The sequence below is a fragment of the Antennarius striatus genome, chromosome 6, assembly GCF_040054535.1.
Source record: "Antennarius striatus isolate MH-2024 chromosome 6, ASM4005453v1, whole genome shotgun sequence".
Classification (NCBI taxonomy): Eukaryota; Metazoa; Chordata; class Actinopteri; order Lophiiformes; family Antennariidae; genus Antennarius; species Antennarius striatus.
The window spans coordinates 10,746,684-10,774,418 of NC_090781.1; the positions used below are offsets into that span (position 1 = coordinate 10,746,684).

At 40.5% G+C, this 27,735-nt stretch overlaps 1 protein-coding gene across 7 annotated transcripts in view; it reads right to left on the minus strand.

Moving 5' to 3' along the window:
- lrfn1 (leucine rich repeat and fibronectin type III domain containing 1) overlaps nt 1-27,735 on the minus strand; it is a 120,327-nt gene that overhangs the window by 3,628 nt on the left and 88,964 nt on the right. For 4 of the 7 annotated variants that reach the window (XM_068318087.1, XM_068318089.1, XM_068318090.1 and 1 more), the window contains 2 exons: nt 22,504-22,583; nt 203-1,598 (listed from right to left, as the gene is read on the minus strand). In XM_068318087.1, the coding sequence (XP_068174188.1) occupies nt 203-1,598; nt 22,504-22,583 (1,476 nt within the window). Of the gene's footprint in view, nt 1-202; nt 1,599-3,718; nt 3,938-4,361; nt 4,522-22,503; nt 22,584-27,735 lie in introns of those variants that run through there. The other 3 variants (XM_068318091.1, XM_068318092.1, XM_068318088.1) reach the window with 3 other exon arrangements.

A 27,735-nucleotide genomic window follows, 5' to 3' on the forward strand; every position in this document is an offset into this window, starting at 1 on the left:
TATCCGCCCAGCTTAACTATAAGGGTTCTGTTTATTTCTGGGCATACTTAATCAAGTTGCATCTTTGGGATCTGTCAGTCTGACATTTTGCACCGCCATCTCATTCAGCAGATGGTACCTCCAGATGTCTCACCCTTCCTTGTGTCCCTGCTCAACAACCATCCACTCCCCCTAACCAGCCACCCCCTCCCCCACAGCTTACCTGTAGACCAAAGTATCATCTGCTGTGCTGTTGTATTGAATCTGGTACATTCGGATGCCGGGAATATGGCGCTCAGATGGCCAGCGGATCACGGCAGAAGAGGAGGTCAGCTCGGTGACCATCACCCTCCTGTCCTGCTTGTCGTAGCCCTTGCTGTCGTTGCCAGATTTGGAGGATGTGGCAATGTCTGAGAGGCCTGGGTCCTCACGCATGTGGCCTGTGTTGTTAACAAACAAGGGTAAGGGGATCATGTTGATCTCCACAGCAGCTGTGGCAATGCCTGCAGCATTGGACGCGACACAATTAAATGCCCCGCTGTCCTTCAGCGTGGTGATGAGAATATCAAGAGTTCCATTATCATATAAGATGGTGCGAGAGTTATTATGCACAAGCTTGCCGTCTGGAGACCGCCAGTGGATTTCCGGGTCTGGGTCGCCCACGGCCTTGCATTTAAGAGTAACACCCTGCCCTTCCATCACAAAGGGTTTAGTGGAAAGATATTTGGTGATCAATGGAGGTTCACAGATGAATTCCTCCTCTTGAATGGACCAAAAATATTTATCCATGAGGTGCTCTGGCGAGGCACAGGTCTCCAGGTCATCCTCTCTTGTCAGCCTGCGGAGCCACAGTAGCTCACAGTTACAGTGAAGCGGGTTTCCTCCAAAGCTCACAGCCAGGGTGGAGGAGCTGGAGCCCTTGGTATCAGACAGCACCTGAGCGTGCTGGAAAAGGCTGTCTGGCGGCAGCTTCTGCAGCCTGTTGGAGGTCATGTCCAGGCGGACTAGCTTGGTTAACAGGGTAAAAGTCCCCACTCCGATATGGTCAATCAGGTTGTGGTCCAGGGTGAGTGTGTTAATGTTGGTCATTCTGGCTATAGCTTCCCAGGGAAGGCTGCGCAGGTTGTTATTGGAAAGATCCAAGTCTTCAATAGTGGAAACAAACTCATCAAAGGAGGTGGGGGCCACCTGGTGGATTTGGTTATTTCCAAGGATGAGGTGCCGCAGGTTGATTAGACCTTTGAAGTGGTCGTTCTTTATTGCACTGAGGCGGTTTCCGTCCATGTGGAGTGCCCTCAGGGATCGCAGGCCCACAAAGGCGTGGGGGGTGATCTGGCTGATGGTGTTACGGGACAATGTCAGATGGACCAAACTGGTCATGTTGAAAAAGTCTTTCCTACGGATGATGGTGATGAAATTGTCAGTCAGTCGCAGCTCGACGGTCTTACGGTCAATGGTGGGCGGCACGAACAAAAGACCAGTCTTAGCGCAGAGCAGAGTCAGAGTGGGGGAGAGGTGCTGGCAGATGCAGCGGCCGGGGCAGCTGTATCCTTTCACCAGAGCGGCGCATAGCAGCACACACACAACCAGCCGCTCCATTGTTGATCGGTTTCCAGGTCCTGTATGTAAGACAGGAAAAAGGAGATGAGACACACACTGAGCCATAAAATAGAGATCTTTGAAATGGAATATCATCCCAGCCTTTACTAGAGCCTGCTGTAAAAATCCAAACTCTGACCAAGATTGCTGAGACTACCAGCAAGATATCAATCACAAAATGAAATAAAGCATTTCTGAAATAATAGCACCGGGGATGATGAAAGGCTGTGCCGACACTCTGAAGCCTCGTATTAGAAATAATAGAATGATTGAGTGTTTTTTGTGCCGCCAGGCTACGTCACAATTGAAGCATATAATTTCTTGAATGATCACACAACAGTTTTCCTATATTAGGTAGAAATATGCCTTTATATGTTTTCATCTAATAACAAAGCTTGTGTGTTTTTCTTGCTCTGAATCCCACATCAGGGTAGAGAATTAAAGGTAGAAAAGGGCACTTGTCGACATTGCTCACAGATTTTCCTGACCTTTTCAGGCTCTCTGCTTCCTCTATGCCTCGAAGATGTACTGCAAAATTAAACAGAAATCTGTCATGTAAACCCGGACAACAGAAAGTGCAGCTTCTTTTCAAGTCCACCTGATGGATGCATCAAGGGTGTTTTGATTCTCTGAGTCAGATTTAGAAGTATTGATTTCGAGATCACATCTGTAGTGGAGGGAGAGAGAAGTGATCCTATAATAACCATAAGAGACCTTTGTTAAGCACAAACGGCAAAGTGCAGATGATTATCAGTGGCTTTAACCCTTTTAGCACACGTCTTGATTGCTAATGCCTTAAGCTTCAATGCAGACGTTAGAGCCTTTCAAAACGGACAATAATGTCATCTTTCTTTCCGTGTTGGGATTTGGGCACGGCATAAGGATTGCTGCAGACCACCATGCCTTTCAACCCCTCAAGGTGACACTTCTGATCCCTGCAGGATCAGCGTGTCTGTCAACAGCAGTAGAGAGCCGGCCGAGGATTTTACTGAAGAACTGTGTCTTTACACACTTCTTGATGTTTCATTTAATATGTTGTGACTAATTTTAGAGGCTGTTTATTTACATCACTATGTTCAGGTGGTTTTGATGTTTTTAACAGGACAATATTGTCTCGCATCCAGTGAAAACCAAAGGCATCAAAGCAAACCAATGTCCTAAATTAAATTTGAATTAAGAACACCTGGAATATTTTAAATGCCACATGTAAAATTTTATCACGTAAATTAAGTACAAGCCAGATGCCCTTGCTCCATCTGTCAAGCTTTACCTCATTCATATGCCTTGCATGTGGTAGGCAGTGAGAGAAGTGAGAAATTGCAAGTGCATTAATGTCATTTCATATCAACCTGCACTGCACATTTGGAAAATAAAATTCTCAGTACCTCACTCTCACACAGACACAGACCCACACTCTGCTGGCAGGCTATTAGCTGACAGACAACAGGACACCTCATTAACTATGGAGTACCGCTGTCCAATCAGAGCCCTCATTAAAATCTGGGGTTTATTCAGTTCCATTTTAGGGGGGCAGCATGACAGGATGCAAGCGTGGCAAGTTGAAACCAGTGGGAGAGTATTTGGGAAGGTTACTGATGAAAAGGCCTCAACCTAACACCACATAAAACTTTATTTCATTAGATAAGTTTTCTATATTGAAATTATCAATTGGTTTGTGTTGACATTTTGTTCTGATTCTGTAGTCTAAACTGTAACCTCTGTCTCTAAAACTGCAACTGTGTGAAATAGAAGAAAAGGAAAAAAAAATATCCTATGCAATTTATTATATGATGTGCAGCAGCACAATAGGTGGTACATTTTTTAAGAATTATATTTTCAAAAACCACAGCGAGAATTTATTTATTTAGCAGTGCTCCTTTATTGTTGGCAGCACAGTGCAGCAGCCCTGTCTAAATGAATTCCCTTGATTTCCTTATAAAGCCAGGGAATATTAAACATGAAAGTAGGTTGGGTCAGCAGATCATACCTCCTGTTAAATAGGCTCCGATATGAGAGCAGGTGAGAGTTTCAGCTGTGTTATAGTGATTGGTTCAGATTGTATTTAAAACTGTTTCCAAACTTTGGTAAATTTTATTTTGATTGTAACCTTGCTTGATTGCGTGAATTTTCAGACGCTTACTAGGACACAAGGCTCATGGTTTCTCTGACGACCATCTGTGCCACAGCATTTCCTGCACACCGTTGAGGATAGTCTATTGATCTCTCAGCATCTTGGGGAGGAGGGTGAGGTGGGGGTGACTTTGTTGCCAAGGCAACTTTGGTGTAGAATGTAGGTCTTTGAATTGCATTAAGATGATGTTCAGCTGCCCGAACAGCAAAGCTTCAATCTTAATGGGTTCTGAGAAGAGAGGGAAAACGTGAACAGATGAATATATGGCTGAAGAATAAAAAGAAAAGGGCAGCTCCGCCTAACGGTTCTATTCCTATTTTTTCCCTTATTATTAGAGGTAGCCACCAAATCAATATGCAGACAACAGGAGAGAACACAAGGTGAAATGGAAGCTTGTTTCCTGTCTACTCATGCAGGACCATAACCTGTCAAGGGGGATTACTTAGACAGATTACTGGGACACATGCATTTCTAATTAGAAATGATAATTGCATTTACATTCTGGCATACTCAAAATCTAAATAAAATTACAGATTTACATAAATTCATGCAAGATATTATAACTGCGCCTCAGAAAATATGCATTTATTCATGCCTTTGCTTTTATAACATATGGGGCTGTAAAAACTGTGCATACTCTAGGAGTCCTCACCATGAGTGTCATTTCCAGTTAGTCCATCCCTGTTTACTTGTGGGTTCGGTGTGATTAGCATAATCATTTGTTACTGTTTCAAAGATTTGTGCCCTACAAAACCACCAAGGAGTGAACCTGACATTCAACACAATGCTCAAGTTTTCTACATGTGGATCCATCTCCCAGCATATATAATCCATTGAGCTTCTTTTGACCTTTCTTGCTCCTGGCTGCAAAAAATGGAATTTCTGAGTCTGCATAGTTTAAAAAAATCCAACTGTTTAGCAGAAACATGAAAATACGCAACAAGCAGCATTAGAAAGGTCTTTACATCATCCATCCATCCATCCATGCATCCATCTTCAGCTGCTTATCTGAGGCCGGGTCGCGGGGGTAACAGTTTCTGGAGGGATGCCCATACTTCCCTTTCTCCATACACCACTTCCCGCTCCTCCGGGGGGATCCCGAGGCGCTCCAAGGCCAGCCGAGAGACATAGTCCCTCCAGTGTGTCCTAAGTGTTCTTCGAGGTCTCCTCCCAGTAAGACTTGCCCAAAACACCTCCCCTGGGAGGCGTCCAGGAGGCATCCGGAACAGATACCCAAGCCACCTCAGCTGGCTCAGGTCGAGGTGGAGGAGCAGCGGCTCTACTCCGAGCTCCTCCTGATGCCAGAGCTTAGTTCGCATTGCCGACAGTAAGTCAGACCTGTTCCAGGTGCATGTTGGACTCTGGCGGGGCTGCCCTCTATCACCGGTTCTGTTCATGATCTTTTTGGATAGAATTTCTAGGCATAGTCAGGACCCGGAGGAAGTCCGGTTTAGGGACCAAACGATTTTATCTCAGCTTTTTGCAGATGATGTTGTCCTGTTGGCCTCATCAAACCTGGACCTTCAGCGTGCACTGGGACGGTTTGCAGCTGAATGTGACGCGAGTGGGATGAGGACATGGCCTCTAAATCTGAGGCCATGGTTCTCGACCGGAAAAGAGTGGTGTGCCCTCTTCAGGTCGGTGGACAGTGTTTGCCCCAAGTAGAGGAGTTTAAGTATTTTGGGGTCTTGTTCATGAGTGAGGGAAGGCTGGAACATGTGATTGACAGACGGATCGGTGCAGCTTCTGCAGTGATGCAGTCGCTGTATAGGTCTGTCGTGGTGAAGAAGGAGCTGAGTCGCAAGACGAAGCTCTTGATTTACCAGTCAAGATACATTCCTACTCTCATCTATGGTCATCAGCTTTGGGTCATGACCGAAAGGACAAGATCCCGGATACAAGCGGCTGAAATGAGTTTCCTCCATCAAGTGGCTGGGCGCAACCTTAGAGATAGGGTGAGTAGCTCAGTCACCAGGGAGGAACTAGAAGGTCTTTACACAATAAAGATAAAAGAACACAACCAGTTATGTCTCGAACAAATACATTATATCACCCATTATCAGTCACCTTACCGGTTAAAATACTGTATGTGTCTGAAAAATGCTATGAATCATTTTGCGAAACATTAAGTTGTTGAAAAAATGTTAACATAACAAAATTTATCTTCAATTTGGAACATTTTCTATACTAATGCACAAGTTACACACACACACATTATTTTTTTTTAATCTTGCTTCAATAACAGATTTTTACATGCACCACATACAGAAATCTCAGGTGTTTGATGGCTAAGCAGCTCTTGCCTGATTACTCTCATCTGAATTAGAGGTGTATTTGAGTGGGTGGGAAAACAAGCATGAATTTAAATACTGGAGATTTAGCAAGATAACAAGCTCATTTTCTGTGGCAGTGGCAGCGAAGGGAGAGGGACGGCTTGCTCTTTGCAACTTTTGCATTCTTGACCACGAAGACAATTCCATTCCATCTAAAATCAGATGCCTACTTCAGGTCAGACATGCCTTCAGGAATCTTACTTATTTATTACTGTGCATTTGATTTCTGAGCTATCCTGTGCTTTTACTATTTGTATCTAGGTTTGTATTTGTCCCTTGCATAGATTTTGCATCATGGTGCCCATTTCCAAACAATGTGTTTCTAAAATCGAGATTTTTCTGAAAAAATGATGACATAGAGTTGAAAGGATTCGACAGTTAGTAAGTTACTCAATTGAATATATGAATGTGTAATTGCATTAAGTAATTCAGAACTTACTTTGGGTTCAGGGATATTATGAAAAGCATTTTACAGGGTGGATCAGAGTGGCAGATCATTCTGTTCCATTATTGTGTTTACAAACAAACACCATTCTGCACAAGGCATATACATGTGAGAGCATCATTACCACAACCACCCCCACACCCAAGCACAAGGGAATTCATACTGCATATAAACATAACTACAAATCCATGTATCTACACATTAACATACAGACAAACCATCTAAACAAATAGAGAACAGACATAAACACAAAGACAGATAATTCAACTGAGGTTTTACGGTCGGATGCACTGTTTTTTGTTTTCGTTCTGTAATGACAAAAAACATTTCAAATCAAAGCTTTTTTTTTAAAAGGCTGTATATGTTGGTTATCAAATTCACATTAGGGTTCTGTTTAAAGACATAACTAAGTGGGATTTCTTGACTCATGAGCTACGCAGTGAGATCTTAGAGAATACAGTGAAGAGCGCAGTAAGAATCAAATAAAAGCTATGTTATGCCTCCTGCGGAGCGCCGAATCATAACCAGGTATTTTAAGAAGAAAGATTAAAAAGGAGAAGAAAAATGAGGAATATGGAAGAACAGTCAACACCGAAACCGAGATTAAACCTATAATTGTGTGTCTAATTCACACAGAACAACACATGAGTCATGCTGAAGGTCTTGAACTAAAAAGCATTTGACATGAATGGTGTATTGCGATCATGTGACCCAGAGGAAAGCTATAAATTATAATGTGGCATATGTGCTATGATGACACATGAGGACCTGTCAGTAGAACAGCATGAGCAAAGATGAATTAAAACTGCTGAAATTAAGAAAAACATGCACAAAAAACCCCCCACATATCACTCCTGAAGTGTCAGTTCTAATGCTGTGTAACCCTCCACTACATTTAGTTCTGTTTATGGTTTCTGTAGAATTTGAGGATAAATTGAATTTGAATGATGACTGAGAAGAAGGAAACATCTTAACTATGCGGAAGACGGGCAAACATTGTCAATTCAAGTTTAAATATTTTACATCTATCCTACAACCTTGGACACTACAGGGGAGTGGGGGAATGTCAATCGAACTGTGACTTTAAGGTTGCATGTGAAAGCAGACTTTGAACTTCATTTTTGGTTTCCACCAGACTTGTGTGGGGTTGCAGACATGAGCCTGACCCACATGATTTTGGGCAAGATGTGGAGTTTACCCCAGATAAATCGGTAGCTATTGTAAGGCTGCACATACAAAGACAAATAACACCACACGTACAGCCACCAATGTGCCTTTGATGCATGTTTTTTAAATTTATTTATTTATTTATTTTAAGTGGGAATAAACCACAAATCCTGGAGGGACCCCATGCAGACACAGGGAGAACACCCCATCCCAGGGTCCTCAGGTGGATTTGAAGCCAGGACTTTCTTCACATTCATATTTTCATATTCAGATTGCCAAGTAAGTAGGAAATCAGTGAATTATGATGATAAATTAAATCTTGGATAAATACTAAAGGTGAAGATGCAGAAGGGTTGATAAAAAAATGTGTCAAAATGCTTTACAATTTTTGACAAAATTAATGTAATTGATTTCCTGCTAAAATGTCTGTGTTCTCTCTCAAATAGACTCAACTTAGGCCTTTTGGATAAATTTGCAAAGTTTAAATCCCTCAATGCCAGGTAAGTTTGGAATGGGACTGGAAATTATTTATAATAGTTAAACAACAATAACAATAACAATTATTATTAAAATAAAACATTATGAATTCAAAGAGTGCCTGGCAGCAGCTGGTCGGTCCTAAATATGTTGTGTCAAACAGCTTGTTTTACTTCTGACTGTGAGACATCGTCCTGCTGTTGCATTTTAAACACACACCATCCAGTTTACACATTAAATATGACAAGCAGCTGTGGGAATGATAATGCATCTTTGCAGCAACAGAGGAAAAGCCATGAAATCAATGAAATCACAAAATCATCTTTCATTAATAGCCAAAAACAAAAGAATTTTACATTCCCAGTGGCGCCTGCATCATGATGGAAATCCTAATTAGGGCAGCCATTAATTCTTCAGGATATATTCATTATTAAATAAGCATAAAGAAGTAAGGCATTATAAATTTAACAGTTACTCTATGCAGAAGAGCCCATAAATTACAGAATTGTTACATTAGGCAAACAAATCTTTAATACATTCTCCGAATGAAATACTGTCTTCCTCTCTGAAAGTAGAGATGAGTGTTAATTATCATCCTGAAACAGAACAGGAATGTGCTATCACCTTCCATCTAACATTCACTCAAATTAAATAAGACCCCTGAAATGATAACGTGATGATGAGCACTACTGTTCAGCAAAGACAATCAATTTGAGGCTACTACGATGTCTATGACTCATTACAATCCAAGTAGAAAATGAATTGGTATACTTTGATAGAGTATGACTGGACAAGAGGAAAAAAAAATCAAAAATCAAACATTCTCTACCCTTGATCGAAGAAAACCCCCAGTTGATTGCAGGAAGGGTAAGATAGCTGGTCAATTTAAGAAGCCTGTGATATTTGAAATGACCTGATGAATTTTCAACATATTGAATCTTGGGAAAATTGTATTCATCATTAGAAAACAAAGAAGGATTGATGTCATTTGTTTGAAGAAAAAAAGCATGAAGCTGAAACATTTTTGTTCAAAATTCTGAAACCTTCAAACAGATAGTTTTGTTCAGTTCATTTTGTTGCCATTTTGCTTGAATCAAAGGATTAAAAAAAATAGATGTGCTCTGAGGGGAGTGAGCCGCAACAAAACAGAATGATAGTCACGCCGGTAAGGACAACTCTGGAAAAATATGACAAAGAAATTTTACAGAGGAAATTAACCAGATATTTTAGTATTAATTTTCAACATTTCTAAGCTATTGTTATTGGCATCCCTGTAGCTCATTCAGTATACAACTTAGGTGAGGCTAAAACATACTCTGAATGTGACACACAGCAGTGATTGAATACTAACAATGCCAGAGTCTGCTCATCAGACAAACATCTGCCCAGAGCCAGTTATTGTTAGGGTATTTTGTGGACATGATTTTCTCAGGAATCTGTAAATGCCAATTAAAGCATGCAGGCAGTGAACTGCTAGCTGCCCTTCTGTGACTCTTGTCAGGATGCTGGCATAACTATTGACAGCTTGAGTTCATTGAGTCAGCTCTGCCTCCACCAGTGGACGCCTAAACTGAGGCTCTGCAGCCCAAGGGGTTTCTGCTTGCATCTCATCAGGGGGTGGGAGGTATCGTCATAAACAGGATGATCATTTGCATATTATAATTATGTCAGCCTGAAAAGAAAGTCTTCTCAATTACAGCCCATTTAAAACTTTCAATGAAGAGGAATTGAGAAGAACAAAAATATTGTGGCTCTATAAATTTTAATTGCATGAGATTGTTCCCTTAACAACATGGACAAAATTAGGATTACACCAGCAGTTTACAGTCATGCACTCGTTCATTGAATGTTTACTTTTGTGTCCAAACTCAATTTCAACCTGTACCAAATAGCATTTATTTCGCCCTTTTTTAAGTTGTAAAAATACAACTAAGTCTACTTATTATCATAATCCACAACTGCCAATGCATTCAATCATTATTGGTTTTAGTAGTAACTACAATTATTCAAAAGTTTTTGCAAACATAATGTTTTCTGTGTTTTCAGGGTATATTTATGAGTAAGAAGTGTTGTATGAACTTATAACTCTTATATAATCCCATTTAAAGAAAGTTTTTGGGTATTTCAATTCATGATTAAATCACATGGTTGGTTGGTTATGTATTTATGGATGCTACAGCAGTCATCTCAACTCTGCCTCACCAATTATCGGTAGATTTTTCGGACATCAGGATCTATGTAATGCACTCAAATACTCAAAGAAAAATGTTGATTTATTTGAATGACATATGAGTACTCTTTCCTTGTGAAGTGATTGTCTCCCTGCAACACATCTCTGTACGTGTCCTGATTACTGGACAAGCTCTGAATTCTTTCCTGAAACAGGCTCATTACCCGCAAGAACCATGTGATACAGAACAGAATCATCAGCTGTCGTGTCCTTCCAGCTAAACCATTTTATGCTCCAGAGTTGAGCTAAAAAATGTGATGTAAAATCCATCTGTTAGTCGTCACGAATAATAGAACAAATATAACAACGGGCTGCTCTCCATCCAAAAATGGTCACTGGCCTGTTTTAAAGTCACTGTGGGAGGTTATGCAGAGCCTCACACTCAGAGGAAACCAGCCTTTTTGAAGTTCACTCTGAATTCACACTATCGACTTCACACAGGTCTCAAGACAGGGACTTGATAGTCTCATAGATGATGATATTACATCACCTATGAGAATGAAGTAACTCCACAAATTTAAAACAGAGACTAAAGTAAATGTATGTACTACCGGGAATGTTTTGTACAAACCTACTTGACATTTAAAGGTAAAGGTACTCACTATACAGTAATGTATAGTATATTATACCATTATACCATGTATATAATATTATTATTATTATTATTATTATTATTATTATTATTATTATTATTATTATTATTATTATTGCACATGTTTTCAGACTGGGTGAGAAACACTGGGTGAGTGGTAACCAGTTCATTCTATGGACGATCTAGAGCAGGAGTCTCTAAACTTATTCCTTCCAGGGCCACATAACCTTTCCCTTTCCTGGTGGGGGCCGAGTCAGTTTGTAACAGAAAAGCCGAGACGATCACAGAGGTGCCTAAACAGAAACATTTATTGTCCTCGAGAACTAAATATTAATAACCCTTTCTGGTTATTATGTCATTTGAGAGAGCGGAATAGAGGTCAATGAGACTGTCTGGCTTGAATGCGTCTTTCAGAACATCACAATTCTGTCAGTCAGTCAGTCATCTTCATATTACCACGGCTATATCCGCCGCAGCGGGTCACTGGGAGCCAGAGCCTATCTCGGCAGCATAGGGCGTGAGGTGGGGGACACTCCGTGCACGACGCCAGTACACCGCGGAGCCACATACAAAGACAAACAACCATGCACTCACACACTCATGCCTACGGGCAATTTGGAATGGCCAATCAACCTGAAGCGCATGCTTTTGGAGGTGGGAGGAAGCCGGAGAACCCGGAGAGAACCCACGCAGACACGGGGAGAGCATGCGAACTCTGCACAGAGCGGGACTCGAACCCGGGTCCGCCGTGTTGTGAGACGGATTTCTTTAGCATTAGAATGTAGTTCACAGAATCGCACACCAAACTCCACCTTCAGCATCTCCAGTGCTTCACACACCTTTCAGCTGGGAACGGGAACGCTGGGTTCTCTGCAGAGAGGTTTTGGGTAGCAGGGAGATGGATGAAGTTGTGCTTCTTCACTTGTTCCGAAACCAGCTCTAGTTCATCTCACATAGTTTTATGTGGGAATACTGTACATGAGTGTCCTCTCATAGCTACAAGTTCAGGCTGTTCAGCATTTCTGTCACGTCTGTTAAAAACGCAAGGTGCCATTTCCATTCTGAATCGATCAGCTCTGGGACCGTTTTGTGTATGTGTGTGTGTGTGGACATTTTTCATGGGGCAGTGCCAAATGTGGAGGGGGGCCACATCCAGCCCGCGGGCCTTAAGTTTGGGGACCACTGATCTATATGCATGTCTTTTCATAAATAAAACCCCTTGCATGGATTCAAACCAAGAAACTTGTTGCTGGGAGGCAAATGTTCTAAGCGCACCACTGAACTGGAATAATATTTCCCTCTCAAATCTAGTGGAGCAGATGCATGAGGTAGCCTAAAATTAAATATTCAAGCAAGAGTCTTGCAGCTCATAATTTTAGGCAAAGTGCTTGAATGAAAGCACTTTCAAATAGAGAACGATATGAATAGCTTACAATTCAATTTAACTCATGAATAAATATTGTCTTCACTAACTCGGAAATATTTTAATCAATACTCATCTTAAATTAATTTATTTTTGGAATCATTCTAGCAGGTGGGGCGTCCTGATATCAATGAAAAACTCATCAGTACCCTGTTGCTGTTCTTGTTTCTTCTTGTCACACTCACTGATACTTTCCTAGAAATTGCAGAAGTACAGAAGAAAAAAGGAAAGCATGGATAAACAAGTCATGATAAAGCTGCTAAAAAATAATTCGAGAACTGACAGTGATTTTGAGTGACACCATGCTTGTGGGATTGCTATTTCCAGCCTTACTTATTTTGAAAACCAGTCAAGAAGTGGTAAATTACAAATACCAAGGAAGCACAATCGTTTCCATATGTTGTGTCTGCATTTGTTCCCATGAGGTGACAGCTTTGTTATTTCCTCATTGTTTGTCCTGTGGATGTATGATTTTATTCACCGACTTGCTGGGTTATTTTAGTCTTATCTTCCATAATAGCGGTGCCGTGCTTTCTTAGTTCTGCGCAGATGAGGTGAATATATAGCCTCTGAATTGGTGCCTTATGGTGCTGCCTCACGCTACAGGATGCTGAGAAATTACCCTGGGCTTCGAATTCTCCTCTCTGGGCTCCCATACTTCAATAATCCTGCTCTGTATGTATGCTCGCAAAGTATTATGCATGCCTGTTATGTGCTTCATTGCCACAGCAGACTCCAGCAAGGAGCCAATTTACACTGCAGAGATAAAATGCATCAAACAGAGGGACTTGAAAAATTTCCTAGTCATAATATACTGAATTACATGCCTATAATCCATAATAAAATACATGCTTGAAATAAATGCAGAACAGTAACATCACAAATAATTCCATCAAATGATGCCGCACGTACACAAAAGCCATTTTAATATCTTACAATTTTTTAGGGTATGATGGTACAATGGTGTTAAATGATAAAGCATTATAACATTTATATTTTTAATGTTTTTGAATTCAACAATACCCATAGCCATATGGCAATAAAAAAAAACTGTCCATATTCATATAAAAAGAAAAGAAACATCGGTGGTAAGAATGATTCTTTAAATGTTTCTTTTTCATTCCAGTTTAAAAACCCTATCACAATCAAAAGTCAAATCGACTATAGAACTTTTCCAACTCTTGAAAGTATTGAAACAGAGCCTCCAGCGTTTGTTTCATTGCAACGTACCTATGTAGAGCAGCCGACAAACAGCTTGTGTTGCGGTACAGCAACACTGCTCGGACAAACTGCACACAGATCAGCAGCACCAAGGTGTATTTCTTTTATAACAGTATAATTTCATCATCGAGACTAAAGATTTACTACCAGTTAGGTCCACATGAATAAATTTGTGAATATAGGATGCAATAATGACAAACTTAATTGATATATAAGACAGCGGCTCAAATACATTAAAGGCTACAGTGCCAGTAAGTGTGTGTTACAATCAGAGGCAGCCATAACTGCATGGGATTCACTCAGCACACATTAATAATAGTCTGCACAGCTTCAATTTGACACACTTCACAGAAAAGACCGAAATTTTGTCAGACATACTGTGGGTATTATATTCATATATCCTGCAGGGTGTCTGGGCTTCACTAATCCTGTCTCTAAATTAAAGCACCTACCAATGTCAATGGAATCACAGTAGCTATGAATTAGTAAATACACATAAGGTGTGGATTTACAGTATCTACAAATGGCTTTTTACCAAGAGAATGAAGTGAATTAAGAGCACACTACCTAATTCCCATTGCATCATTTTATCACTAAAGCCCAGTCACTGTGTTCCAGTGTCTTTACTGTGGCACTGCTAAGAACAAAAATACTTTGATTCAGTGCACTGTTTGTACTAGATTAGCATTGCATGTAGTATTTTTTTTTAAATATTTTGTTATCAACCTGATTTTGCTTCATTTTAGTATGGTTGCACGAAGAATAATGGGCTTTGTTGATCTACTGCCTTATATAAATGTAATTATTGTAAATTCTTTCAAATTTTACATGTTAACTTTAAGTTATTAAACTTGTAATGAATATTTAGTAATTTGCCGTCTGTCTGCCTGTCTGTCTGTCTGTATGTGTGCGTGCATACATCATACGTGCATGTGTGTGTGTGTGTGTGTGTGTGTGTGTGTGTGTGTGTGTGTGTGTGCGCGCGTGTGTGTGTGTGTGTGTGTGTGTGTGTGTGTGTGTGTATTTATCATATAGTACCAGGTTCAAATAGGAGACTCATTTAAAAAGTCTGATATTCATAATTTCCTGTATGCATTAGATCCTTATTTGCCATTTCTGCCTGAAATTATAGTTATTTGGGGAAGAGCAATGCATTAAATCCATGAAATTCCAGTCTAATTAGTGATTAATAATTTTGACTGACACATTTAGAATGACTTCAGACAATTTCAAGTAACACTTTGGGAATTCCAGTCAAAAACTTGTCAAGCCAGCTATTTGAGACCGAAAGACATATTAAGCTCTCTGTTAGCACTCATAATTATTTCTGTTCTTCCACATGCTTTTAATCATTTTCATGCACAAATGTATTGGAATCCATGTGAACTACTTCTTTTCTGCATAATAAAGACTCCGTCATTAAAAAAAAAAAATCTGATTATTCTTTAAGAAAAACTGACAAAAGAAATCAAGATGATTTAAATGTGTCTTACTTTCTATATTCTCAGCACTTGAGTCACTGACTTAGATTCAATACAATTTGCCTAATTAACCTTGTAAATACATTTGCTGTGCCAATACAAAAGGTTCCTATTGAAAGTAACATGAAAAACTCCACGTACATCAGAAGAGAGAGAAAGGACGTCCATCATGCGCCACTGTGCTTATGGCTGTACCATAAATAATTAGTTCACAAGCCCTTTCATGGAGGTGGCATTATCAGAAGTTGCTCTCTATTGTCTGTCTCCTGTTAATAAGTAGATTTGATAAATCAACAGCTGAACCACATCACAAAAGCTATCTATTAGGAGCAAATTAATCCTGAAAATGAGGACATCAGAGCATGTTCAGAGGGACTGATTCGTGAGTCGTTTTTGGTATTCTTCCATTTTATTGTGAAAATCCTATATCAAGCAGCGTCTACATATCCAACGTCCCTGAATTGAATGTTGCTGCCACATCAAATGGAGGCTGCTGCTCAGTTCAGAAAGAAAAAAAAAAAAGGTTTGTAAATGAATCTGCTACCTTGGATTAGACTGAATTCTCAAAGATTTCGGGATCACTGCCCAGGTTTGATGTGTGATCTAAAACAGCAAGGCCAAGCACAGCAGCTCGTCTGATGATGTCTTTCAGTGGGGGCTGTTGTTTGTTTGGGTATATTTCTGCTAATTTCCTTTGCTTTTGTGTGGGTTTTCTCCAGATGCATGACCTTTCATCCACATAAATTACAAAGACATTAACAGAACTGTTGCTCGTCGGTGTAATATGTAACAAACAGCATTCTCTTGCAGAATAACGGGTACCTCGTTTGTTTCAGGCTTTCTGATTGATTTTTCATATGCCACTGGAGAAAGATGAACTTGAGACAAATGCAGCTATAAAGTGTGCAACATCAACAGTGACTGTGACTGGAATTTCTTTAACTCACTAACTGCACTAACATATGCCATAATCTTGGACAGCAGGGCAACTTGCTTAATGCCATTATTGCACTTTAATGTAAATCTGTCTATGCCACTTGTCCATAATGCTACACCCAGGAAAGCTCATTGTGCTGCCAGGACCACTTATAACAACCCTGCCTCATGTGCAGCTCCTCCTCCTCCTCACTCTCCTCTGCCTGTGAGCCAATGCAAATTACAGTAACAGCTTGGACGTGACTATAATCTCAAGTGGTGTGAGCTGGGCTCCATGGTGAGGCATGCAGGCAGATGGAAGCAAAGTCTCTGCCAGGCTTCTTTGGGGGCTCCCACTCTTTCTCCAGCATGCTAGACAATGGGGGAGTCATGGCTCATAACCAGCTACTAGTCTGCCACCATCGCACAGCCTGCACCATACACTGTTTTTGGTAAATTATTGAAAGGTAGGGATGCCTGTCATGGCCTTGTTTGGACCAATTCACAGTTGGAAACTGATATGGCTATATTATATCATGAGCTGCTTGCTGAGCAGAGGGTGGAGACATGAGGAGGGCTGTACAGAATTTCACATTTATGATGAAAGAATTTTTCTGAGTTTTTGTGTCTCTTCACAGCAAGTGGTAGACGCCTTCCCTTGATATATGATAGATATTTAAAAAATCCAAAACATCCCTAAATAAATCATTTTCTCCTATTTGTCAAAAAAAGACCACATTAGAATTGAGGGAGCAGTTTATGTCAGCAACTCTGACGAAATGCTTTGAACCTTTTAAAAAGCACCATATATCATGTATTATTGCCAAACAGAATACCAGTGAACACACCACTACTTTCAAAATTGCACTTGTGTATTTCAGCATACAGTATCCATAAAACAGACTCAACATCTAGAGTTTAGTTTAGACATTTTTGCGGGCTGCTTTTGCTGCAAGCAGCGAAAGAACCAGTTACTTTCAGTGTTAAAATAGGTTTGGTGATGTCTGCGTATTCTTCTCCATCACTAAACCTTAACTTGTACTTTGTTGAAAGGTTTAGTCTGTCTTTGATTGCCAGGAACCTGACAGAAGGGTTCCCTCTGATCTGTAATTTGGGATGTTCTGCTCATTTCTCCAGTACAGAATGAAATAATAAATTCAGAAACTGTGTGGAGAAAATGTAGCTGTGGTTACAGAAACCATTTTAGGTTAAGTGCTTACCTCTTTAGTTCCAGGAACTACAAGGAAACTTACATTAAATATAATGTACTTTTCATTTTGAACCAGTGGACCATGAAGGATTTTTCTGTCTTGCTTCCTAGGAAAGATTTTTATATGCTCACAAACAGTGACTATGCTTTTTCTTTGTGTCATTATTATAAATAGATATTTAAACTCAGATGTGTTTCTTGAAAACACCAGGGAATGATTATACAAATAAATTACATGTCCATGTCTAATTAACCAGTTTGGAATTTTTAATCCAGCGATATTCCAAGACAAATGTAAGTGCCATGGAGGCCCTCAACCCTTTGTATCCATAACAACACAACAAAAAAGAATATGATTTATAAAGAAATCAATAGACTGTGAGTCAGCTGTATGTCGGGATGTGGTTGTTTAAGCGACTCAGCCTCAGATGTGTTTGCCAGGCCTGAGTGCATCTGCACTAACAAAAAGATATTTGAGAGGAAGCACTGAAACGCAAAGCACAACTCCACTGGAGCTACACATATAACGTAAGCCCAGCCTCCGGGCGTCTTTCAAAAATTGTGCAACAAGAATACCACAATCCTCTGAAAGCCTGCAGTGCCCCACATGGGCTGCATTAATAACAGCAACAACGCCTCTGATCAATGAACCCTACCCTATCCAACTGATGACTGCCATTTCAAAGATGCACCAGACCTCTGCCACCACGGAGCCTCCATTCTCTAAGGTCTGGGCCTCTTCTGAATGCACAGCACACTACCTGAATCTGCAGAGCTGTGTAACGGAGCTCCTGAGATATAAGTTAGTCATGGAGTCCCAACTTCTTTGGGACTCTTTTTCCTTTTTTGGTTAAAGGAAGCTTTCACCAGTAATCCTGCCTGTTTGTTACTAAAGCTCTCAACGATCCTCTCAGGAGGGGATGGTTGAGTTAACCAAAACCAGTGGCAACGGGACATGTCATAGCTATCCTAGGGTCTCTGCATTGAACATCTCGGGACTGTGGTGGTGCAGAGGATGGCTGGGTGCCATCTAGTTTTAGACGGATCAACACTGTAAGGCTGGTGTAGTGATAGTTCTGTTAACCACCACTACACCAGCCTGCATGCTTTTGCCCTCCTCTCTTTGAGAACCCACAAAACACAGCTGACAGGTGTACTGGCTTTTTATTAGATAGACTTGGTCCCCTTGGTCCTGAACTCAGTCATCACCCTCCCAGCCACAGGAGACTATAGAAACCTTTTTCACCCGAGTACTACTGAAGTGGCTGAAGTGTGACCGTTCACCTTTTCCTTCTCCTGGGACTGTCAAAAACTAACCAGAGTGGTTGATGTTTTTCCTTATCTGTGTCTTAAAGTAAGATTACACCTTTATATTTTCAGAGCTCCCCTTTCTCCTGAACATCTGTGACCAGGTGTTGCAACTCAGCTGCTATCCCTGCTTAACTCATTCTTGCTAAGCAGATGGAGGGGAGGGGGCGGACCAAAGTTCGAAGGCTGGCCCCTTGGGGATGTTTTGCCTGGAGTGGAAAATCTGGTTTTTAACAAAATGCACCTTGCTTCCCTAGTTTGGTAGGTCATGCAGGGTCATGCAGGGTCTTATGCTGCCAAGAGTGACGGGACACTCCGTGCCCTTTCTATGGTAGTATTAAGCAATAAAGCCAGCTTGAAGTCACATTCTCTGCTGCAGTGAATCCCTTATAGTCTTCTCTTCTGTACTGTGATTGCTTTCTGATAGAAAGCCTCTTTTATTTAAACACACATGTTTCAATCCAAGAACTTTCTCTAAGGTGAGAGAGAAAGAAGTTGAAGAATATTGAAATGCGGCCAAGCAAAGGCTGAACCTGTGTGTCCACTGCCACATATGGTTGATATTGAGATGAAGTCTGCAGGTCACATTGTCACTGTGCTCTACCTAGCCTTAGCTAAGTACAGTTAAATGTTCATTGTTATGTTAAGTGCACTTAACTGCTGATTGGCTGGCAAACTACATATATAGTGCTTTACACTGAGGTTGGATGATGCTTCAATATAAATTGACATCTGCTCATTAGGGCTCTGTTAAATTACCATAACTTTGTGGAGAGCATTCACGTGTGCTTCTGAACTGCATACCTTATAACCATTTTTATCTTTATGTGTTTTTGTGTACTATGTATTGCTTTGTCTTACCATTTCACCAACAAAGCTGATTCACAAAAAAAATATTTGCTGTCTTTTTGGTGTTCATTTGTAATCCTGGACTTGAGCCGCTTCTGCAGCTTCCCAAACAAACCATTATCACTGCAGATTTTCTTTGAAATGGCACTAGTCAATGCAGTGTTACATCTCCACTGTGGTCTGCCCAGGCTATGGTGGCAAAGGGCCAAGGCATCAGCACAATCTCGGAGTATCTCTGACACAGTTACCCCCACAGATCTACTCTAAAAGTACTGACAAGGGACAACATGCAGTGAGGAGTGAGATGCCAGCTCTCTTCTGCTCATGGCAGTGGATATGTCTTGCAAGTAGTTTTCTTGCTTCTTTTTTTCTTTCAGCACCAAGTCCCTCACTGAGGATATCAAAAATCAAGGTGTTGATGAAGGTTGGGCTTTGATATAGACGGTTTGCACATACCAGAGCAGCTGGTGTGCCTTTCAAAACTATCCACATCATCTGTCAGCTGGCGACGAATCCCCGTACATTAGGAAAACGTAACTGTGAGGACAGATTTCAATTTGTGAAGGCAGAGAGCAGGGAATCCTATTGCAACCTCTCTGATCTGTCTCAAATTGAACAACCAGGATTAAACTATGGTTGAAAGAACAGCTGGGAGAGGACGTTCAAAGACTACAATTTTATTTGTCAGGGAAAAATGAATTCCCTTAAAAAGCATTAAACATTCAAATAAGGGAATAAGTTGTTTCTTTTCAGACAGAAATAGAACCAAATATCTCACAGTGCACAAACTATGCAGTTCTTCCAGGTGTCTGATGTTGAGGACAATCTTTGTTAGGAGTAAGGTAAAGGGGAGGGAGGGGGAATTGAGTGGAAAATCTGCTATGCTTAATGTCAGTAACATAAGCTGGTTAATTAAAATTGTCCTGCCTTTCCCTTTGAACCAGAGGGAGACAAGTGGGAGCCATCATATTTCTATTTTCTCAGCAGTGTGATACCCTCCTGACCGCATAAACCACAGGGGTTTTGTCCATTGAGAGCCAGAGGTCGGTACAATAAGCTCAACTCCACACCCCTCTGCTTTCTGAACCCTCCCTGAGGGAATTACCTTTACCTCAAACTACACCCTCAGCAAAGTACACTTACTGGCAGCAGGCTGGATCAAATATAGAACCTATACTTGGTGCAATGACATTTTCAGGATGCAAAAGCTACTCAAAGCATAGTAAACAGATGTTAAGGGGGAAACAGGTACTGTCTGCCTTCTGAAGATGCAGCACAGATCATTAACTCCATCCTCTTGTGTACAAGTTTTAATTATTAGGTTCATGTTATATAATGTATGATTCAAATGTGAAACTACACTTTTGTAGAGCTGCACTTATGTTGAGCTGCAGAGATTTGAGCATTGCTTTATAGCCTACTTAAGGTTAGTTAGATCTGGTCTAGCACCTTTTTCTATCACACCTGGGTAAAATAATCTGAAATAATTGACTAAGTTAAATTAGGCAAGTCAGGAGTTGCTGAAGGGGTGGATGAGTGGTGTTTTCCTCTTAGTCTGTGATTTATAACTCAGACGTACACATTAAAGAGGCTGTAACTGACAGCTGGATGTGCAGAACAGATCATGGTGCCAAACTGTGCAACTTCAAGCATGATTAAGGACAATGAATAGGTAAAATCACACCTCACAACTATCTAGTTCTGGCTCTGATTCTGGTTTGGCACTATGACCTGTCTCTATGCACAAAAACAAATGTGTTCATTTATTTAAGACAGTTTTGTCTTGGTGTGAACATGTTAATATTAAGATGAGTGAAAAGTGAAGGTTCGAGTCCTGCTCTGTGCAGAGTTTGCATGCTCTCCCCGTGTCTGTGTGGGTTCTCTATGGGTTCCCCGTCTTCCTCCCACCTCCAAAAACATGCGCTTCAGGTTGATTGGTCCCATATTGCCTGTAGGAGTGAGTGTGTCTGTGCGTGTTTGTCTGTCTTTGTGTGTGGCTCTGCGGCCCACTGGCATTGTGCCCTTAGTGTCCCCCGCCTCACGCCCTGTGCCAGCTGGGATAGGCTCCAGCTCCCCGTGACCCGCTGCAGCGGATACAGCGGCAGAAAATGAATGAATGAATGAATGAATGAAAAGTGAAAGTCGTTAAAGCTTTTTTTATGCTTTTCCTTTCAGGCTGAATACATGTTCTCTACCTTAAGGGTTCTTATCATGTGTCTGTGTGAAGTCTGAGAGAAAGGTGCACTTACTGCTAAACTATTCAGAACTCCAATAAGACCATAATTGGTTTCTATCATTGTTTGTTATGTCAATATCCTACAAAAAAAGAGACTTGGTTTTGGATGAAGAAGTTTTGGCTCCATTGTTCTGTTGCACTGCTAAAACGAATCATATGCAGGCTCGTTTCATATATCATCCCTCCCATCAATAGTAAAGCAGTGTGCTGTCAGGAAAGAACAGGAAAAAAATCTGCATCATAACATATTCTGTACTCATAAATGATGTATATGACTGTATAATATGCAAACTGTGCGACAGCATGTACATGTTATCCATTATTTTTAAATGTAAATGAAGACAGGGTCAACTGTATATCCTGTCCATAAACCACCTAATGCCTGCATATGAAGTCACATTAGCAATGCACTATTTATACAGCACACTCCCAAACACACATTTGTAACTGCACACTGCATGTTGTTGTCCATTTATTTTTAATATATAACTTGCAATTTTCATACCTACTTGTGCGTAACAGAAATATGTGTATGTTTGCTTTTGTTAACTTTACTTTAATCTTTGTCGTGTCATGTCCTGTGTTTATAAGCACTCTAACAGCCAATAGAAACTTGACATATTCCTTGTTTGGTAAAATATACCCAATGAAGTTGATTCTGATGCCGTCAATTCCACCCTTATGGCTGTTTTAGCCATGTCAGATAAACACTGCATAAACTTGGCATGGTTGTGCCCTGCAACTGCAGTGTTTTCAATAATATATTCCCAGAAGTAATCTGTATACTACTGAACTTTCGCTCTACTGATGCACTACTGGCAGCAGAACATTTTCAATGGAGTTAAACTGGAGCTAAGGTGGAGCTACAGGGTCTCCAGGTTAACATGCATTCAAAAGTCAAACTCACCAGATATCAAGCCCTGGTCTCCATTGCAAGTTTTCCCATCAGCATTGCAGGGTTGAGGTAGGTAACTCAGAAAGCACAACCTGTCAGATGAGACATGTATTTAGCTCTAGTGATAGGGAGATGACATTTGCAGCTGTTCTTTTAACACTTCCTGGTGATAACTGTCAACTTCTAGACATAATTTTGGTGAAAAAAGTAACACTCCTTAACGCACAAGACAACCAGTCATACATTCATGATCTCATTGACTGAGCTTTCTCCTTTTTCCACTTGGCAGCATTGGGTGTAATATGAACCCCAATCTGATTATGAAACAACAGGACTGAAGCATAAGCAGCAGAAGAGACACCAGAAAACCAGAAGTGGAGATACAATGGCCTCAAATGTGTGTCCTGTCATTAATATTTCACTGCATCACTGTAGCTTAAGGAGAACAAAGTGTAAAGGAGAGCATAATGAAAAATGTATCATATTTTGACACAAGTTTGGAATTTATCTGCGCAAAACAAAGAATGGCTGAGTATATTCTGCTTGTGATGAGGAAGTGATGAAATAAATATGGTGATTAACATATTCAAATAACTACTGCATGCTTTACTGTACCCTTATTGCAATTACATGCACAAACCTAATGGAGATGGATAAAGATAAATTCTTTTTACTCATTTAAGAGGCTTCTGCAAGTTCTATTTCGTTCCTTTCTAGATTTTTCCTGAAGCAGAAGTGTTGTTACTGTCAAGGTCATGAGCCTTCAGTTTCTCACTTGTCCCTAAAAGTCAAAACGAGCCGTATGACATGCCGCAGCCCTGCCTGCAGCACAGCAGCGCATAACCAGGAGAGATTACCATATCGCTCACATTTGTCTACAGAGCTTTCATGCATTAAAAAACACAATTCTCCACTCAGGTTCATCCTTCAGCTCATACTGTACATCATTTTGTATTCGCAGCGGGCCTTTAGGCTTGTCACCTTCAGCTATCCATCCAGCCCATTAAGTATTTATGATGCAAGATTTTGCTTTTTGATATGTCATTCCAATCCTTTTCTATTCATTTCAAGTTTCAGTCAGTACTGCCAAGAAATGGGGAGAAACAAAGAAGAGTGTAGGTGTTATCAATTTCAGTCATGTCATGCATATTAAATGCTTCCACACGTATGTTTGGCAGCGATGCTGCCCACTCTGACAGACGATGTGACAGTGAGTGCTGTGAATGCAGTGTTTCTGAGCATGACAAACCACAGAGAGGTGTGTGAAGTTGTAAATTAGTTTTGAACATGAAGTCTTGTACCAGTCCAGGATGGTCTACCAACTGATTTTTTGGCCTTATCTTCATTTACAAGCATGAAATCCTCACCTGAGCCAGTGTGAGGAGCCTGGTGTCAGGCCAGGACAGGCTGGTCTCACTTATTTCTCAACATGGCTCCCCTTCACTGTGTCAAAGGCTTCTCTTCTGTGCTACATTCTCCTTTCAAAACCACATGACTTCGCCAATTTCTCACTCTTTTTCACCAGGCCTTTACATGAAGACAAATCATAGATCAAAAAAATTCCTCAGCACCAGGCAACTTTGGCCAAAGGATAAATTCTGTCAAGTCATTATCCGTCACAGTGATTCCTGCCTATGCTGGCAGGACAAAGCCAATTGTTAGGTAGAGAGTCATCCTCATGCGCTGCCAACTCTGCTACTCTGTTGTGACAACAAGGCCAGCTGACACTTCCATTTCTACCCAACTGATGTGTGTGGAATGCAGAAAATGAGAGACCAGTCAGGTTGAATGAATAATGACAATTTTCAATCTTCAATTACTCTAACCCTTAATTTCACCTTCATCATAACAGCCATCAGCATCAATATTTATTTTGTGGACAAAAAAAAGACATTTATTGCAAAATAGGAATAAAATACCTGCACTGCCACCACTAGCTATACATATAGAGAATAGCAGAGGCAAGACATTCACCTATATTAGCATGGGAAATACAGATACCTACAACAAGCTTTGCTCTACATAATCAGCTCCACTGAATTATCATTTCAATGAAAAACAAAATTATGATGTTCGCGTTAAAAAAATAGCTTGATTCTGAATTATTTGTTTTTGTTCTTACACTTCAGAACTGCATAAGCAGCAAAAGAAGCCTTTGTTAAAAGCATCATACATTTAAGTTGCATCAGATTCTGCTGACCATCTACTGAGACACAAGCCCTGGAGCTCAAATCAATTATAGATTTGAGTGAATGCATTCATTTTGAATGTGGTCACTGTTCTTTGTGCACCAGACCCCCAGATTTTGACACAGGCGATCTCAATTGCTGAGCCTGTATCCCCGTGAGCGAGGACCCAAAGCATTTAATAGATGGCAGGAGTGTGGGGAATTAATTCCACCACAGCAATGAGAGGAGGTTTCTGTGTATTTATCACAGACTTTAATTGTTTTTAAATTGCCTGACTGAAGTAAACCAAGCAATTTCTTTCTCTAGGTGCAGTGATCATAGTGCTGGAGATAAAAACAAGCAATAAAGCAGCTGCAGCCGAAACACACTTATGAAACGGCATTTTCAATGTCATCATGACAATGTATGGAGCCACTCGTTCAGGGAAAAGAGCCCTGCTATACGGAGGTGCAGAGTAGCCCGATAGCTGCCATTACTGTGAGGTCAAACTCATCCTCAGCTGATACAGGAAACAGAATGTCACTCGTCTATTCCTCTTCCTCTTGATTGCAATTTACTCTTCGCATCAACAGTTTGATTAATGTCTTGATTTGATGGAGCACCATATATGCTACATGGCAAGTTATCAATCATAGGATTGTATGCATTCATGGATTTTCAGCTGTTCTGTGAAAGCATAATTACATCTACCTGAATGAACAGCACTGATTTGAAATGGTGAGCTTATCGGAAAAATGCCACTCATTGTGAACTAAATTTTAAATGCATAAATATATTTAATAAGTGAAACATCCAAGCAGTCAATAGGGAACAAGACAACAGAAGTGAAGTAGCTGTTTTTTGTCTAATATTCCACTAAACCCTAAACACTGTCAGACTGCTTACTGCTCCCCTCTTACCGAATTACTCAAACTGAGTCAAACTGAGCTCCCAAGTTGAAATGAAACTGTTTCTAAGAAAATGGCTTGCAGGAGCAGTCTGATTGTATAATTATTTTTTATCAGCCTCTCCATACCTTTGGCATTGGAGGTCAGGAAAAGATGAATTGTGTGTATATATGTATTTCCAAGCAGATCGATATTGTATACAGTGATGCCTGAGGACAAAGTTTTCAAAAGAAGGCTTGGGACCAAAATAATATGTTTGGGATCGAATAACTAATTCTCAGCGATAAGACGGTCAGAATCCTTTAGACATTCAGATCTCCTGTAATGAAGAGAGGCTCTTCAGTCAGACTTTATTGTGTCAACGCAGGTTAAGTTACAGTTCTCAATAATCAATTGGATTTTATTCATCTTATACACAGATATAGAAGTAGACTCTTTGTGATATGGCTACAGTTCCACTACAGTGCATATAGCTTTCCAATTAATACATCCATCATGAGGCCTTAAATTTGCTGGTTTTATTGATTCAATGGTTCAAAGTAAATTCTATTAAAACTCATCAGTCAAAAAAGGACTGAACACAGTGCAACATTCATTCATTCATTTATTCTACCTGCGTTCGTCCACTGTCATGGGGTGCTGGAGCCTATCTCAAACGACTGTGGTTGTCAGGCAGGAGACACCCCGTGCACAAAGCCAGTGGACTGCAGAGCCAAATGAAGAAAGCCAGACGAACACGCACCCACACACTCACACCTATGGGCAATTTGATACCAGCCAATCTGAAGTGATATTTTTGGAGGTGGGAGGAAGCCGGAGAACCCGGAGAGAACTCATGAAGACACGGAGAACATTCAAACTCCACACAGAGCAGTACTTAAGCTGGGAACCGCCTTGCTGTGCGACGACAGCGCTACCCACTGTGCCACCGTGCCACCCACAGTGCAACATATTTGTGGTTATCTTTTGTGTCTGTGAAGGTTCTCATTTATTCAGGTCATGGTTATCCAAAGTTGTTAAACTCAATCCACTGGACTTTAAAAAAGTTCCTTGAAGACGTTTCACCTCTCATCCAAGAGGCTACTTTTGGTCTGAAGAAATACACTGAACTGAAGAAGCATATCTTTTGTTGTACAATATTAGCATGTGAAAAAAATATGTGCAATGTTTTATACATAATACTTCATATGTTATGTGTTTGTGGTGAATCATTCATCAATCATTCATTTCAATGGTCTCATTCTTGACTTTGTACATTTGACAAAATCGTTTATTGATGAACCGCTACTTTTTAGAGCTGATTTTGCTCCAATTTAAATGAGAATACTAATTGGACATGTTTTTTAAGATATGACCAGCCAAAATGTTGTAAAAACTTGTTGTAGGTCATAGCTTACTAAACATCAAACATCCTAATGTATAATGAATTCAAAGCAACTGGCAAACGATGAATCATTAAGTCTAAGATGGCAGCGAGACAGTGTGAATAATAGAGGTGATTTTGAAAGCGCTGTTTCTTTATAATACAAAATAATAGGCCTGAGCAGAAGTGAAGGGTACAATAACAAATCTTTTACCCCTTTAGGAGGAAGTTTCTGTAGGAAAACATTACATTTATTCTTCAAGTTAAGAATTTACAAACTACAGTTGACACATCTTTAGGACTGCTGCTGCATATGTGAAGCCCACTCCCCATCTTTGTTTAAGAGACTAGTGTCTCTAGGCTACATTAGCTTCTAGCAGCACACCACTCGGGAATCGTCATACCCAGCAATCAAGAGACGCTGATTCTGTCATGAGTCTGGCAAAATTAAATTAGACTAATGTTAAATGGTGCATCTAGCATAAAACAAAATTATTAAACACTCTACCAAGTGGACCCTGAGTTGGGATTGTATTGTTTTACTTTATAGTATGTTGCACAAGGTGATATTAATCACTTGTGCTCCTATACAGTCGTATCTCGAGATACAAGCTGCTCATATGAGTTTTCTGAGATAAGAGCCATAGCTGTGTCCATATTTTTTTTTCGACATAAGAGCAAAAATCAGAGATATGAGCTGTGCTTCGTCACACCACCGCTAGTCAGCGGATGGATTCAACATCAGCTGAGCCCGGATTTCATTTTTTCCCATGTGGTGGCGGATGGATACAAGATCAGCTGAGAC